At 44.9% G+C, this 13,658-nt stretch overlaps 1 protein-coding gene across 1 annotated transcript in view; it reads left to right on the forward strand.

Annotated features, from left to right (window-relative positions):
* Positions 1-905: 905 nt before the first annotated feature.
* ATRAID (all-trans retinoic acid induced differentiation factor) overlaps positions 906-13,658 on the forward strand; it is an 84,369-nt gene continuing 71,616 nt past the window's right edge. The window contains exon 1 of the mRNA XM_086928143.1: positions 906-1,011. Coding sequence (XP_086784269.1) covers positions 907-1,011 — 105 coding nt within the window. The 5' untranslated portion in view covers position 906. The remainder of the gene's footprint in view (positions 1,012-13,658) is intronic.

The following is a 13,658-nucleotide window of genomic DNA, read 5'->3' on the forward strand; positions in this document are numbered from 1 at the left end:
TTCCAAAATGCACTCTCCTAATGCAGCTGGAAGTGGAAGAACAACTCTTCAAGGTAGGAAGCAGGATGAACATTAACTGGCACACTTACGTAAGGGCGACCGATGGAAGGTCACTGGTGGGGCTTGCTCAGGGGTGCCAGTATGCTTTTTAAGTCCGTAGTTTCAAAAAAATTCTATATCTTGTAGCTTCTTTAGAATTCAAAAATTAGTAATCCAAAAGCTGGCACACGTAGATTCTTTCCAGATCGTCACCAAATGTAACAAGTCCATGTAGTCGAGGTGTAGTATAAAGATGAATGCTTTAGTGATACTGTTCTTAGATGTAGATTGGAATCAAGCATAGAGCAGAACAGAATCAAATATAGAATAGGTCTTCAGACAGAGAAGCAGGAAAGGTGCATTACACTAAAGACCAGAATATTATATTCTACCTCACTGCGCAGGTGGTCAAGGCACTAAAAGAACTCGATTCATGCATTTCAGCGCGGTGCTGCGGACCACCACATTAAAATGTTAGTCTGACGATGCGTGGTACTTGGCAGGCCTGTTTGCTCTCAAGAAGGGCTGGTACTCTCCCATGAAATGTATTACAGCAGTGCTGAGAAGTGCAGGTACTCTCCCCTTCAAATTAAAGAAGCTCAGGTGCTCAGTACAGGGCAGTACACACTGAGCCTATCTGAAGATTGTCCTGAGGCCCCGGCCTGGGCCCACCTCCCCAGTGCCGAAAACCAGCATTGAACACAATCACACTCTGTCACTCTCTCATATGCTGCATCCGGGTCATGTGATGAACTGACGGGGTCACGTGACTCGCGCGGAGTCGGTGGATGACTGCCAGCGTGGAAGAGGCGGTCCTACAGAAGTCACGTGACGCTGGCAGTCACGTGATCTATCCAAACCCGGAAAATGGCTGCCAGCGGCGGAAGGATCCTGCGGTGGTGTCTCTGCCCCGTGCTGCTCGCCCTGGCAGCGGTGGACGGCCTCCCCGAGGTTCGGAGCTCCGGGGAGCAGGTGAGAGCGGCTGCCGTTGTAATGCAGGGCCCCGCGGCCTTGTCTCCGCCACAGAGATTGGGTAATACCAGGTGACACCGCAGAGGGTAATAAGAGCTGAAAGGAAGCATATGATTTGAAATACAATAGTGCGGCGTAAAGAGAAAACCAACTTTCTGATCCAAGAAGTGAACTTGAAACATGCCGATATATTTATTGTTTTAGTTCGCGCAACTCCATCCTTGGGTTTCAGAACGTTGCACTCCTCTGTGATTATTTAAAATGATAAAAAGAAGCATAAACAAACTGTGGTAGCTTATAACTAAGCACTTTTTGTGCACACGGGATAAATGCAACATTTTCATACATTTTACAGAGGTAATTGTCTACAGCACAGCTGATGTGTTCATATTCTCTACTGTGAATATTTGCAACAAACAATCCGGCATAAACTCACTATCGTAGTGTACAGCTGAGCATGTTTGCGCATACACTATAAATACTGCATTTTCATAAAATGTTTAGATGTTTTTGATAGCATAGCTGATATAGTAGAGGTGAGTAATGTGTGTCAGCAACATAAAACTCAGCAGCATTAAGGCCAAAATCAGTAACCCTACGATACGCTTAAAAGCTAGAAGGATGTTCTGTTGATTTGCATAGTGCACCTGAGTGTATTCAGGCGCTTGGGCAAGGTGTGTGGTCCCAAGTTGTTTATATAAAGAGCCAGGTTTTCAGCTTCTTGTGGAACCCAAAGAAGTGAGGAGGAGTCTCTAATGTGTTGAGGGAGGTCATTCCATGTCTTTTTTTGCGACATAGGGGAATAGGCGACCTCCAGTTTTGCTTTTATGGATGCAGGGTTAATAAAAAATGCATGCAGCTTTTTAGGTATTTAGTTACTGTGAGTAAAGGGTTTTCTATGTGTGCTTGAAAAGTTTGAATCGGAAGTCAGTGAAGCTTCCTGGGATGCGGTGTGTGTGATAGGTCGAGTATGGGTCTTGTAGCAGCGTTTTGGATGATCTGGTGATGTTTGGAGATTCCAGCGTAGAAAGTGTAGCTGTAGTTGTTCATTAATTATATAAAGCATTATGTCCACTTATGGTTTCCTCAAAGTACTGAAAGGGACTGAGATTTGGGAAAGTGAGATGGGGTGGGGTGAAAGAAAGATGGAAGTGCCTTGTGGGTGGAGTTGTATAGAATTTATTTTACCAACTGGAAAGAGAGCCCGTCGGGCAGCCAGCATTTAGTCAGACTGAGGATAAGATAAGTATTTAAGAGTTCTGGAAAGAGAGGGAAGTAGATTATAGGTGGACGCAGGATGGGAGGTAACAGTGAGAGTAATCCAGACGACAGAATCAGAAATCACTATGCTATTTCATTTACACCACAGAGGGCCTTGAATGGCTGAAGAGCGTCTCTCTTGCTAAACATCGTCTTCAGTCAGAGACGCTCTTAATAGATAACTTTTTACTTCTATTTGAATATGTAGGGTATGTAGGGTGTGTGTGTAACACAAATATTTGCCCAGCACAAAGGAGGCTTCCCCATGGTACCTCCGCACTGCAACACTAAGGCAATTCTTTAACAAGGGATCAAGGTCATCTCTTTCTTAATTCCTTAGAAATAAATATTTCAAAAGTGACTCATACACTTGGTTTCTCAATCGAAATTGATTAGTCAAATGTCTCTACTTAGAGACAAAATTAGTTTCACAAATGTGATTCATTTTAGCAAGACTGTTAATTTCGTTTTCAAGTTCTTTAATTAATTTAGGCATTATTACTAGCCCTGTCTTGTTAGCCAACAGCACTTGCATGCTGCTACCTTCAGTCATACTTGTAATTGATAAAAATAATCAACTAGTTAATTCCCAGATACAAACATGGAAAATAGTGTAGGCCATGAGCTGCGACCACTCACCCACCATGACATGTTGGGAGTGTTATGAAATGCTTTGGCCCATGCTTCAGGTTTGTAATGGTATTTGTGAAAACCCTGTCTTTTTTTTAGTTGCATGTGAAAAGTATGTTGGAAGTAACTAGGTGGGAGATTCCTCTTAGAATACCTTTTGGATTGATTTTTCCTTGACATGCGTCCCCAGGGCAACATTGTGTGTGCCACATACTGTGAGGTGAAATGTTACCTTTCTAATTCCAGTCATAGCATATTTTGTGAAAGTACAGCCTCCAGCCCCTTATTAGTCCAGGAGGCTTATTTACTATTCTAACTTAACTGGAGATGTTTTGGGGGGACAGTTACAAATTCACCAATCATGTTATGAAAGGGTTTAAAAGTAGTAATGCACTGTAGAAAGCGCTTCCCTGAGGGCACCACTCGAGGCAGAAAATTAGAATATCTCAAAGTAAGATCAAGTCATGTGATTTCGAGGGTTGATCTTATTAAAAGCAATTGATGATAACTAAGGAGAACCGTTTTCCTGTATGGGTGAGTACATTCAATTGTATGGAAACATTTGGATTGTGGGAAGGTGAAACACATTCCAAAGAAGCCATCTAAATGATAACAACTTAAGTTAAGACAGAAAACTTTGAGAGGGAAGAGAGCCGGGAAAGGACGACTACAGAAAGAAACTCAGATCAGGGAACGAGAAGAAAGATTATGAGACAATAAGGAGGTCCAGGTGGTCAATCTCTCCTCCAAACCATTAGATCAGGACATGATCTCGCTTCTGAGCAGAGGCCTCAATTTTAACCCTCATGAACAAGGGGATCCTTGTAGGGCTAAAATAGATCTCTTTATGTTTATCCGAGGACTGAAACTTAAAAAACACTTCTCTGGCTTTCCCGAAAAAGATGTTAGCATTAGGAACATACACCATGACGACCACTCCAACACACAGAGCATTAATGATGTGAAAGCCACACACCTACAACTCTCATTGACTGACTTTGATGACCCTCCCAACTGTTTTGAAAGTCTCTTAAATGACCTAGAGATAGAGACCAACCAGACACTAGCCAGTGGTCTAAAAAATAAATCCAGATGGACTCCCACTTTACCAGGTGGAAATCCTGTTGACGTTTTTTAAAATCCAGGCTTAGAAGACATTGATAATCATGAGAACAAACTCAATCCCCACAAACATAGATCATGGGACAACTTAACTAGAAATGAGAGATTGGCACTCAAATCCTTGAGTATGGATCAAGACATCATCATTAGAGAGGCGGATAAGGGTGGGAACGTGGTAGTCATGAACAGGGATGACTACCATCAAGAGATATTGACGCAACTCTCGTACTCTACTTGCTACGAAGCAGTTGACTATAACCCTAAATAAACAGCTTAATGAATGGCACACCCAAGGACTTATTGATGAAGATGAGTTTCTATACATGAGAGTAGTTAGACCATCACATCCCTAGCTGTACACCCTGCCTAAAATTCATAAACCAGCACAATTCCCCCCGGTAGACCCATAGTTTCGGGCATGGGCGGTGCAACAGAAAAACGTTCCCAATATGTCAACATTTTTTTGAACCCTCTGGTCAGGAATTTCCCCTCATTTATACAGGACACAAAGCACATCTTAAGTATCCTGGCAGACATCCAGTGGCAACCAGGCCTTGTCATGGCCACCCTGGACGTTGTTTCTCTGTACAAGTCTATCAAACCAGACTTGGGCTTAATAGCAATTACCAAATGCCTGCACAATAGACCTATCACATTATGGGAGCACACTAACATGCTTATCTCAATGATGGACATTATTCTCAAAAACAACTTCTTCATCTATGACAAACAGTGGTACAGGCAAACGAAAGGTGTTGCCATGGGGTCTAGATTCTCTCCATCCTTTGCTAACCTCTACATGGGGGCACTTGAGGCTGATTGGATCTGGGGAAGCAAAGGAATACCATGGATTGATGACATTGTATACGGGGGGCGGTACATCGATGACTGCCTACTGATCTGGTCTGGTAGCCAAGAAACACTGTGTGACTTCTGTGAGTTTTTAAATACAAATGATATGGACATGAGATTTACTTGCCACATCAGTACCACCAATGTCACATTCCTTGACGTAGAGTTATACATTAAAAACAATGCTCTGCACAGCCGCTCATATGGCAAGGGGACATCCTGCAATTCGGTCTTGCATGCGAAGAGCTCACACCCCACTCATCAAATAGACACCATCCCTTATGGAGAATTTGTACGTGCAAGGAGAAATTGCAGTGAAGATAGTGAGTTTGAGAGCTGCATCAGTGACATGACAGAACGTTTCTCTAGAACGGAATATAAACTGCAAGTTCTACGCAAGGCTGTGACAAGAATCAAGACAGTCAAAAGGGAATCCACTTTCATGAATCAAAAATGAAACCAAACAGTCTAAAAGGCTCATTATGGACTACAATGATATGAGCCTTTGCGTCAAGAAGAGCATTCACAAACATTGGAATATCCTCCTGGCTGACAGATCCCTGAGGGAAGCCATCACATCCTGTCCTCAAATCACATACCGTCGTGGTAAGAACCTTAAAAATAGACTCAGTCCCACTGTTCCTTATGTCACCAAAACACACACATGGTGAACTGAACGCTCCAAAGGCTTTTTTGGTCTCGCCTGAGCCAATGCGCTTGCACACTGCTCCGGCGAGATTATAGTAAGTGGAAAAGAAAAGTCTACCAAAACGGCTGCGGTTCGCATACAGTTCATGTGATCTATGTGCGTGCACACCATCGCCAGCCACATAACACACCACCATTTGTCTGTGCCTCGGCATCCGACTTCAAAGGCTGCCGCTCATCCGCCCCCCCCCACGTGCACATCGCGCACCACCATTTGTCTGTGTCTCTGCATCAGATTTCAAAGAAAGCCGCTCCCCCGCCCCCACCCCCATCAGACTTCAAAGGAATGCACTCCCGAACTTGCTGGCCTCGCTCTCGTGAGCCTTTATTTACTTGTTTTCATGGTCTGTTCTTCATCCAGCTCTCTCTCTCCTTACCTCTGTTTCTTCCCCTCTGTCTCGCTTTCAACCTTGTTGTTTTCATATTGTTTGCACTGGCTCTTTTCTTCCATACAGGCTCACTTCTGTTGCTCGCTGCCTTAGCTCCTATGAATTTTGTTCTATCTCCAACCTCCTCCCTCGCTCAACTTGGATCTCGGCCCCCTCCTCCTCTTTCCTCTCTCCCTTGCCTCTACCGCGCTTACTGTTCCTGTCTCCTATTCATTCATCTTCCTCATCCAATTTACCACCCTCTCTTCATCTCGCATACATACTTCCATTCTTGGCTAAGAAAATCATTGCAGTATTGATCTGTGCCTACTCGTCTCTCTTCATAACACATCCCATGCTTTGTTCATCAATGTTATATACATAACGAGGGTTTTGTGTACATATCTATTAAGAGGATACTTCACTCAGGGACACCACCACATCACTTGGGGACACCACCACATCACTTAGGAACACCACTCAGGGGCACCACTCTGGGACACCACCACATCACTCTGGGACACCACCGCATCACTCTGGGACACCACCGCATCACTCTGGGACACCACCGCATCACTCGGGGACACCACCGCATCACTCGGGGACACCACCGCATCACTCGGGGACACCACCGCATCACTCAGCCCAACCACATCATCACTCAGCACCACAATAGCACTGTCCTTGCTTGCTACCAACAAGCATTGCCATAGCCAATAGGACTCGCATTAGGAAAGTGTAAGCTATTGGCTTTGTGAATAACAATGCTATTAATTTAGATATTTTCAAAGCCAACACATATTAAAAAAGGGGTCATTTACAATACCAATAGCTCACACTTTCCTAATGCGAGACCTATTGCATTGCAAATGTTTGTTCAAATTTTGATGCTGCGGGTGTGTAAATGGGCCAACAATGGTACCAAAACCTTTAAAGGATTTCATAGACGTCTATTCTCTATCAACAAAAATATCAACTGCAACACCGGATATGTAGTCTACATCCTACAGTGTGCATGCAAAAGCCAGTATGTGGGCAGCACCATAAGGCCCCTCAAAGAACCAATTAGGGAGCATCTTAGAGCCATTCATCTACAGGATGCACGTTACCCAATGGCACTACATATGGCGACATGTCCATCACAAGGTCATCACAAGACTTTTCATTTCTTTGGAATTGACGTTACTGAGGCGAATCGTGAACTGAAACTTAGACGACAAGCAGCCACCTGGATCATGCGTCTGAACACAGTGAAGCTCTGCCAGAATTCCGATCATGAGCTTCATTATTTCTTGGGTCCATGACCCATTACATAAACCCTGTACACACTTTTCTGTACTCTCTTCCAGAGTACTTTACCAATACCTGTCTGGAACTAATGGGACACAGCCGAATGAAACTTGAAGACATTTTGTATAGTATTTTGGAGCAAATTTTGGGCTAGGATGTGTTGATTTATGCTCTTTGTTTTTCAATCCATTTTCATTTTCTGTTTCCTTTTCTTTTGCGATTTTCTTGGAATAACAACTATTAATTGTTCATCGCTCATTATGCAACTGTTCTGAGTATAGAGAACTTTAAATTTAACACTTTCAATGTATTTTCCTGTAACCACTAACCATTACGATGTATGGATAGTTTCTCCGGTTTTGTGAATTTGCCAATGACTTATACTGCAGTGTTAATATACTGGTGATATGCCCTGGTTTTCATTCTTACCGAGGAGTAATTTAGGACCCTGAGTATTTATGATTAATTTTTTGTACATACTCTTCCCTTTTCTTGTATGGTCACTATCTTTTCAATGACATCCTGCTGTCCTGTCTCTTCCTTTTTTCTATGACCTCTCTCTTTGTCGTCCTTTCCATGATATGGGCCACACACTTGCCTTTTAACTTCGGACAGAATAATTAAGCGCGTGCGTGTCTGGGAAAGTTTTACAGTTCTTGTATTATTCTTTCCTTTCATTTACACATTTTGGTTCGGGAAAGGCTTTTCGCTTTCAGGACGTTTCGCTTCCCCTCCTCAGTTTCCATTTTATTCGCCGTTCCAAGACTGCGACTTTAGCGGTCTAGTCTCTTTTCTCTTTCCCCATGTCACCTATAAGGAGGCCCCTGGGGATTTGCTCTTTCCGTATCCGGTTACAGCAAAACACGAACCACTCCATGCTGCATTTCAGGTAGGTGCCCCTCTCTATCTATTATATTTTTTACTTTGCAGAAACTGGCAATAGCTATAGGCTTTGTGTTACTTACTGGTTAACGCATCCCACTTTGTTTTTGCCCACAGCTTTTGACCATTATCACCATGACTGCATTACCTGCTCGTCATTTCTAGATTTAATTATCTCATGGTATTGCACGAAACCCTCTCGGCTGATCCTGCCATTGCGCAACTTTACACCCCGATTAGGACCGGGTTGGAAATATCACCGGTCCCCCGGTATGTGGTTTTGACCTTGTGTTAGTTTTCCCCGATTGTTAGCAGACTTGCTGTAGTGTCTATAAGGTTTTTCCCTCTGACATTTATTAGTATTTCGTTTTACCTCCTTTCACAGAAACCGCTCCATAGACTTTTTTCAGGTATTTCTCTCATTGATGCACGTTTCACCTACCCTCGCTGTGCTCTAATCTTTCCCTTTTTTCAGCTTTACTACTTATTTTCTTCTAATGTCTCGAGTTTTCTACTAGCTATAACGTGTGCAATAACAAGTTATTTTAGGCGCAACAACTCTAGAATTCGCTATTATACTTTTTCTCAAATCAACTGAATAACATACCGATGTCGCATTTAATTAGCTATGGAAGTTGAGACGTTTTATTTTAGCTCAAAGTGGAAGCGTACTCTCTGTGTCTCTCCGTTTTGTCTCCCACTTTATTGTTTCAGGTCTGAAACTTGGACATAAAATGAGTTATTATTGTTTACATACAATGAGGTATTATTGTTTCTTTTACGCGACAAAATTGTTATTAGCCTGTTTTTCACTAAACACTTCAATGTTTTATTTTCCCTTTTTCCTTTCCTGGTTAGTGATAGAACTGGCTATTTCTGGTAGGCTAAGGCTGACGCCAAAGCCAGGCAGAAACCACCATTCTAGTCAGGGCAAGGAAGTCACACGCCAAGATAACCCCTGCTCACCCCCTTGGTAGCCTGGCACAAGCAGTAAGGCTAAACTCGGAGGCAGTGTGTAAAGCATTTGCGCCAGCACACAACAGCAACAACAAACTAGGCACACCACAAAAGGAATTCCACACAAGGTTATTATAAAATAACTTTTGTATTGTAAAAACACATCAGATAGTATCACACAAATTAAATGGTCCAACTGGCACGGGCAGTATTCACAAGGGATTATGTACAGGACAGGGCCACAGGGGCCACTGTCAGAATCAGCACTTAGTAGAAATTAGAATAAGTATAGCACAAAATAACAATTATAGATCACATCCAGTAACTACTGGGAACAGGTACAAGGACCTCACTAGGACCACCTGTACTAAAAGAACAACCACCTAAGAATAAAATACATTTAGGGGTATAAACAAGAACACAGTACCCATGATGCATGAATATACATTCAGAGGAGTAGTAAAGAGAAAGACATGATGCATAAACCTACACATTCAGCGGTGTTAAGAACAAGGCACATGATGCAATAAAATACATTCAGAGGTGCAGCGCGAGAAGACACATGATGCCTAAAACATTCAGAGGTGCAGCGCAGGGAAAAGGAAGACCCATGATGCCTAAAAACATTCAGAGGTGCCAGAACAATACAATAGCGCAAAAACACACAGTAGGCAGTTACCATCCTAGACATAGCAGATAACCACATTGCGTACAACTTACATAAGCCACCACCTGTGGCTGTCCCTAGGCCAACTGGCCTTGTTGGGGCTCAGAAGCCCTGTGTCCAAATGTCAGGGCGCGCTGCCAAGCAGCGCCAGTCAGGGTGCGCCACTGGCGCAAAACCTAAACGTTGCAGGTGCCCACTACTTGCTGGGCACCTGAGGACAATCCCAAAACCTAAACAGTGCAGCTGCCCACTAATTGCTGGGCAGCTGTGAAGCAGAACTGCGGCAGGGCTCTCACTAGCCCTCCGGAGCAAACTGCGCCCACTGTTAGAAAACTGCGCATAGTCAACCGTTGGAGCCACACAGGCTCGTAAACAAATATTGCCTATGGAGCCCTCGAGCCTCTGAACAGATCCCTTGCAGGCAGGAGGGGGCGGGCACCGACAATGTGCCCCGACGCCCCCTCTAACTAATATGGCCCTCGAGCCTCGCTGGGCTCGTAAATCAAAAATGGCCCCCTAGAGCCTCCGTGGGCTCGGTATCACTGAAAATGAGGGCCGGAGCCTCTCAGGGCTCTACACACGTTGGGGCAACCCACTGCCAACCGGGGCCGCCCTTGAAGCCCTCGTGGCTTCATACTGACAATTGGCGCGAGCTCGCGCTACTGGGGGGGGGGGACACACCGACAATGTGTCCCAGCGCCCCTCCCTTCTCCTCTGCCCCACTCTGCTCGACCCAGACTAACCGAATGATCGCGGACCTGCTGCGGGGCTCTCCTCGTAGTACGGAGGCCTCGCGGCTCGGGCGGCCGGTCTTCTCTCTCTCCCCGGGGCTCTCCCTTCACTCAGGGGCCCCGGGGCGGACATGGCAGGCGGCTTCCTTCTTCCCCGGTCTCCCTCGGCGAGGCTGCATTTCCGGTCTCCCTCTCCACACGTGAGACCGGCAATGAACGAAGGACGAACAGGCTTCCTTGGGGTAGACCAATGAGGTCGCGGCTCCACGGACGAGCCTCCCTGATATCCCAGCTTCTGCGGGCAAAGCATCCAATCGGAGCGCCGCTCTCGGGGACAGGCATACTGCAACAGCCAATCAGGTCGCGGCCCCTTCGTTTCTCTCTCCGCGGCTTCTGATCACTTTCAGGCCCCCGGGCTGCAGCGGTGAGAACACGGGGCAATGCCGAGTGGGCACCGGCTCTTCAGTCATTTAACAATCGAGGTGGCCACTCGATCGGGCCATACACAAAAGCGCTCCCCCAGCGCTAGGACAAAAAATAAAGCGCTCTCAAGCGCTTGGGGGAAATAAAGCGCTCAAAGACAGGCAGAGCGCTCCCAGGCGCTCAGGGGGAAGCACAGCGCTTCCAGGCGCTAGAATTACAACTCAAGCGCTCTCCACAGGAAAATGCAGCTTCTCCATGCTGCAAAGGTCCCAGAGATTCCCAGGGGGCAAAGCCAAGTCCACCCCCATCAGCCCAAGCAAGGCAGAGGGGTCCCCCCTGGAGTCCAGGAAAGTCCATCAGAGGTCCAGGGGCTGGGCAGCGCCCAGGGATTCCCCTGAGCCCAAGCAGCAGCACGCCCCTGGCAGATTCAAGTCCCAAAAAAAAACAAATTGGAAGGGGACACAGCCCCTTCAAAGACTTTTTTCTGTATAAGAAGTCTTTGTGCAGGCAGTGTGAGAACCAGCTAGAACTGGTTTTAGGGAACTCTCTCCAGTGTCAGGGACAGAGGTGACAGTCGCCCAGCGGGAGGTGGAGCCAGCATTGTGGTCAGGCAGGCACAGCCCTTCACTATCAGGTGCTATCTCCTCCCACTTCCCTGGCAGCAGATGCTGCCTTTCATCCACCGGCTGACTTGGACAACATCCTGGGCTCTCCAGCCCCTGTCACCCTCAAACCAGACAGTCAATCCACAAGCAGGCCCAGGCACTCCTGGACCAGGCTCACCAGCCAATCACATGCCAGACACAAATTACACAAATATGCCAACTTCTAAAAGTGGCACTTCTAGACTAGACACAGTCATGCCGCATATATCATTACGCAGCATTCACTCTCACGAGTTCGTACATATCAAACTTGCCCCTGCACTCCCCACACATCAGGAACTACCATGGGCATACATATTCCCCATTCATTCCTATGGGAGGGCAGGTCACTCACCACACATACACAGAGAGCTCAAGCACTTTACACTGTACCACAGTGAAAGAGTGCGCAGAGGCCTAAAATCACCACCACCAGGTTCCAGAAACAGGCTAGGAAAAAGGAAAAAGTCTCGGGGTGAACCTGCCAAAAGGGCCGGGTCTAACAGTTAGCATCACCCACCTTCACGTCTCTCACTTTGATCTTCTGATTTTAGGAATTAATGTCCAGGAATTTTCCCTTAGGAATGGCAGGACATGTTTTATATACTTTCTCATTTGTTCTAAATGACAGTTTCTTCCTCCTTTTTTCTTTCTTCCCCTATTATCTTTGCCTTGGTTTTGCCAAAAATGTTGTAAATTAATGTTCTGCCAGACAGCTGGCCATTGATGATGTATACACACACTGTGGTTTCTATCTAGCTAATAATTTTGCTTCACTTTTGTTGCTCCTTGCACTTACCTTTTTTATGGTTTCCACTCACATGGAGGTGTTTTTTTCCTACCACGTTTTTTTCCGACCACATTTTCAACACGTTTGGAGTTACCATTTTCCTTTTCTTCTTTACCATATTTTGTACCTTTTCCTTTTGTTTCACCCCCAGCCCTGAAGAGTCAAGGGAAAGGAAAGTCTTTGTATCTCCTATTGAAGGAAGACCACAACCACTTATAAAACCTTAAGCTTGAACCATTGCTTGTCGTTCTTGTTTTCTTACTCGTGTTCTTGCAATTGAAGGGACTTTCTTAATCACACAGTATATGTGCTACAATTACTATCATTACGTGTGCTCTGGACCTTGTATTTACAACTTAATTGGCGTCTGATTTTGAAAGTTTCTTAAGAGCATTTGCTGTATATTTTTCTTTGAGAGAAATATTTTATTTTTATTTCTTTAAACTGAGCTCTTATTTTATCATGGGTGTAAGAAATTGGTTTATTAGGTACCCACCTCAAGTAGTAAACACAATCCATGTCAGGATTAATCACTAAAGTCCCTAAATAAACCTTTACTCACCAACTTGGTAGCTGTTGTTTAAGGGCTTAATCTAGAGCCAATATGAATGGTATTTTTGTTGTACTAAAACTGTAATACATTTGAAATGCAGAACAATAAAAATCCTAAAATAATTTAGAAAATAGAGTGAAATATAATACCCAAAAGGACAAGAGTTTAAAAAAAAAAAAAATTTTACACTTATAAGCACACAGTGCCAGTGATAGTCTATGGTTGCGGTAGAACAAAACCTAGCCACAATTTAACACTGACCACGCTAGATTGTGGGTCGGATACACTAATCAGGTTTGTCCTAGTGAAAGATTTTACCTTCTGACTTTAGACCCTTATGTCTTAATACACCAGAGAAGTATTTTATTTATTTATTTATTTGGAATTTTGTATAGCGCGTAGTTACCCTCGGGCATCCCAGCGCTTGTCCAGGCAGCAACAATAACCACAGAGCCAGATCAGTCACATCACATAGGAAAAAGATGTGTTTTCAGAAGCTTCCGAAAACGAAGAGAGCAAGTCTCTAAGCGCACCCTCAGCGGAAGCGCGTTCCAGAGGTTGGCTGTGTGAACCGAAAATCTTCTACCACCAGTATGGGCCTTATTAACCCTAGGAACCTGAAGCAGATGTTTCTGGTCGGAGCGCAAAGCTCTGTTAGCTTTATAGGGCACCACTAAATTCCTTAGGATGGAAGGTCCCTTCCCCTGGAGGATTCTATGTGCTGTGCAAAGAGCTTTGAATTTAACCCTCTCCCGCACTGGAAGCCAGTG

The sequence above is a fragment of the Lissotriton vulgaris genome, chromosome 6 (genome assembly GCF_964263255.1).
Source record: "Lissotriton vulgaris chromosome 6, aLisVul1.2, whole genome shotgun sequence".
Classification (NCBI taxonomy): domain Eukaryota; kingdom Metazoa; phylum Chordata; class Amphibia; order Caudata; family Salamandridae; genus Lissotriton; species Lissotriton vulgaris.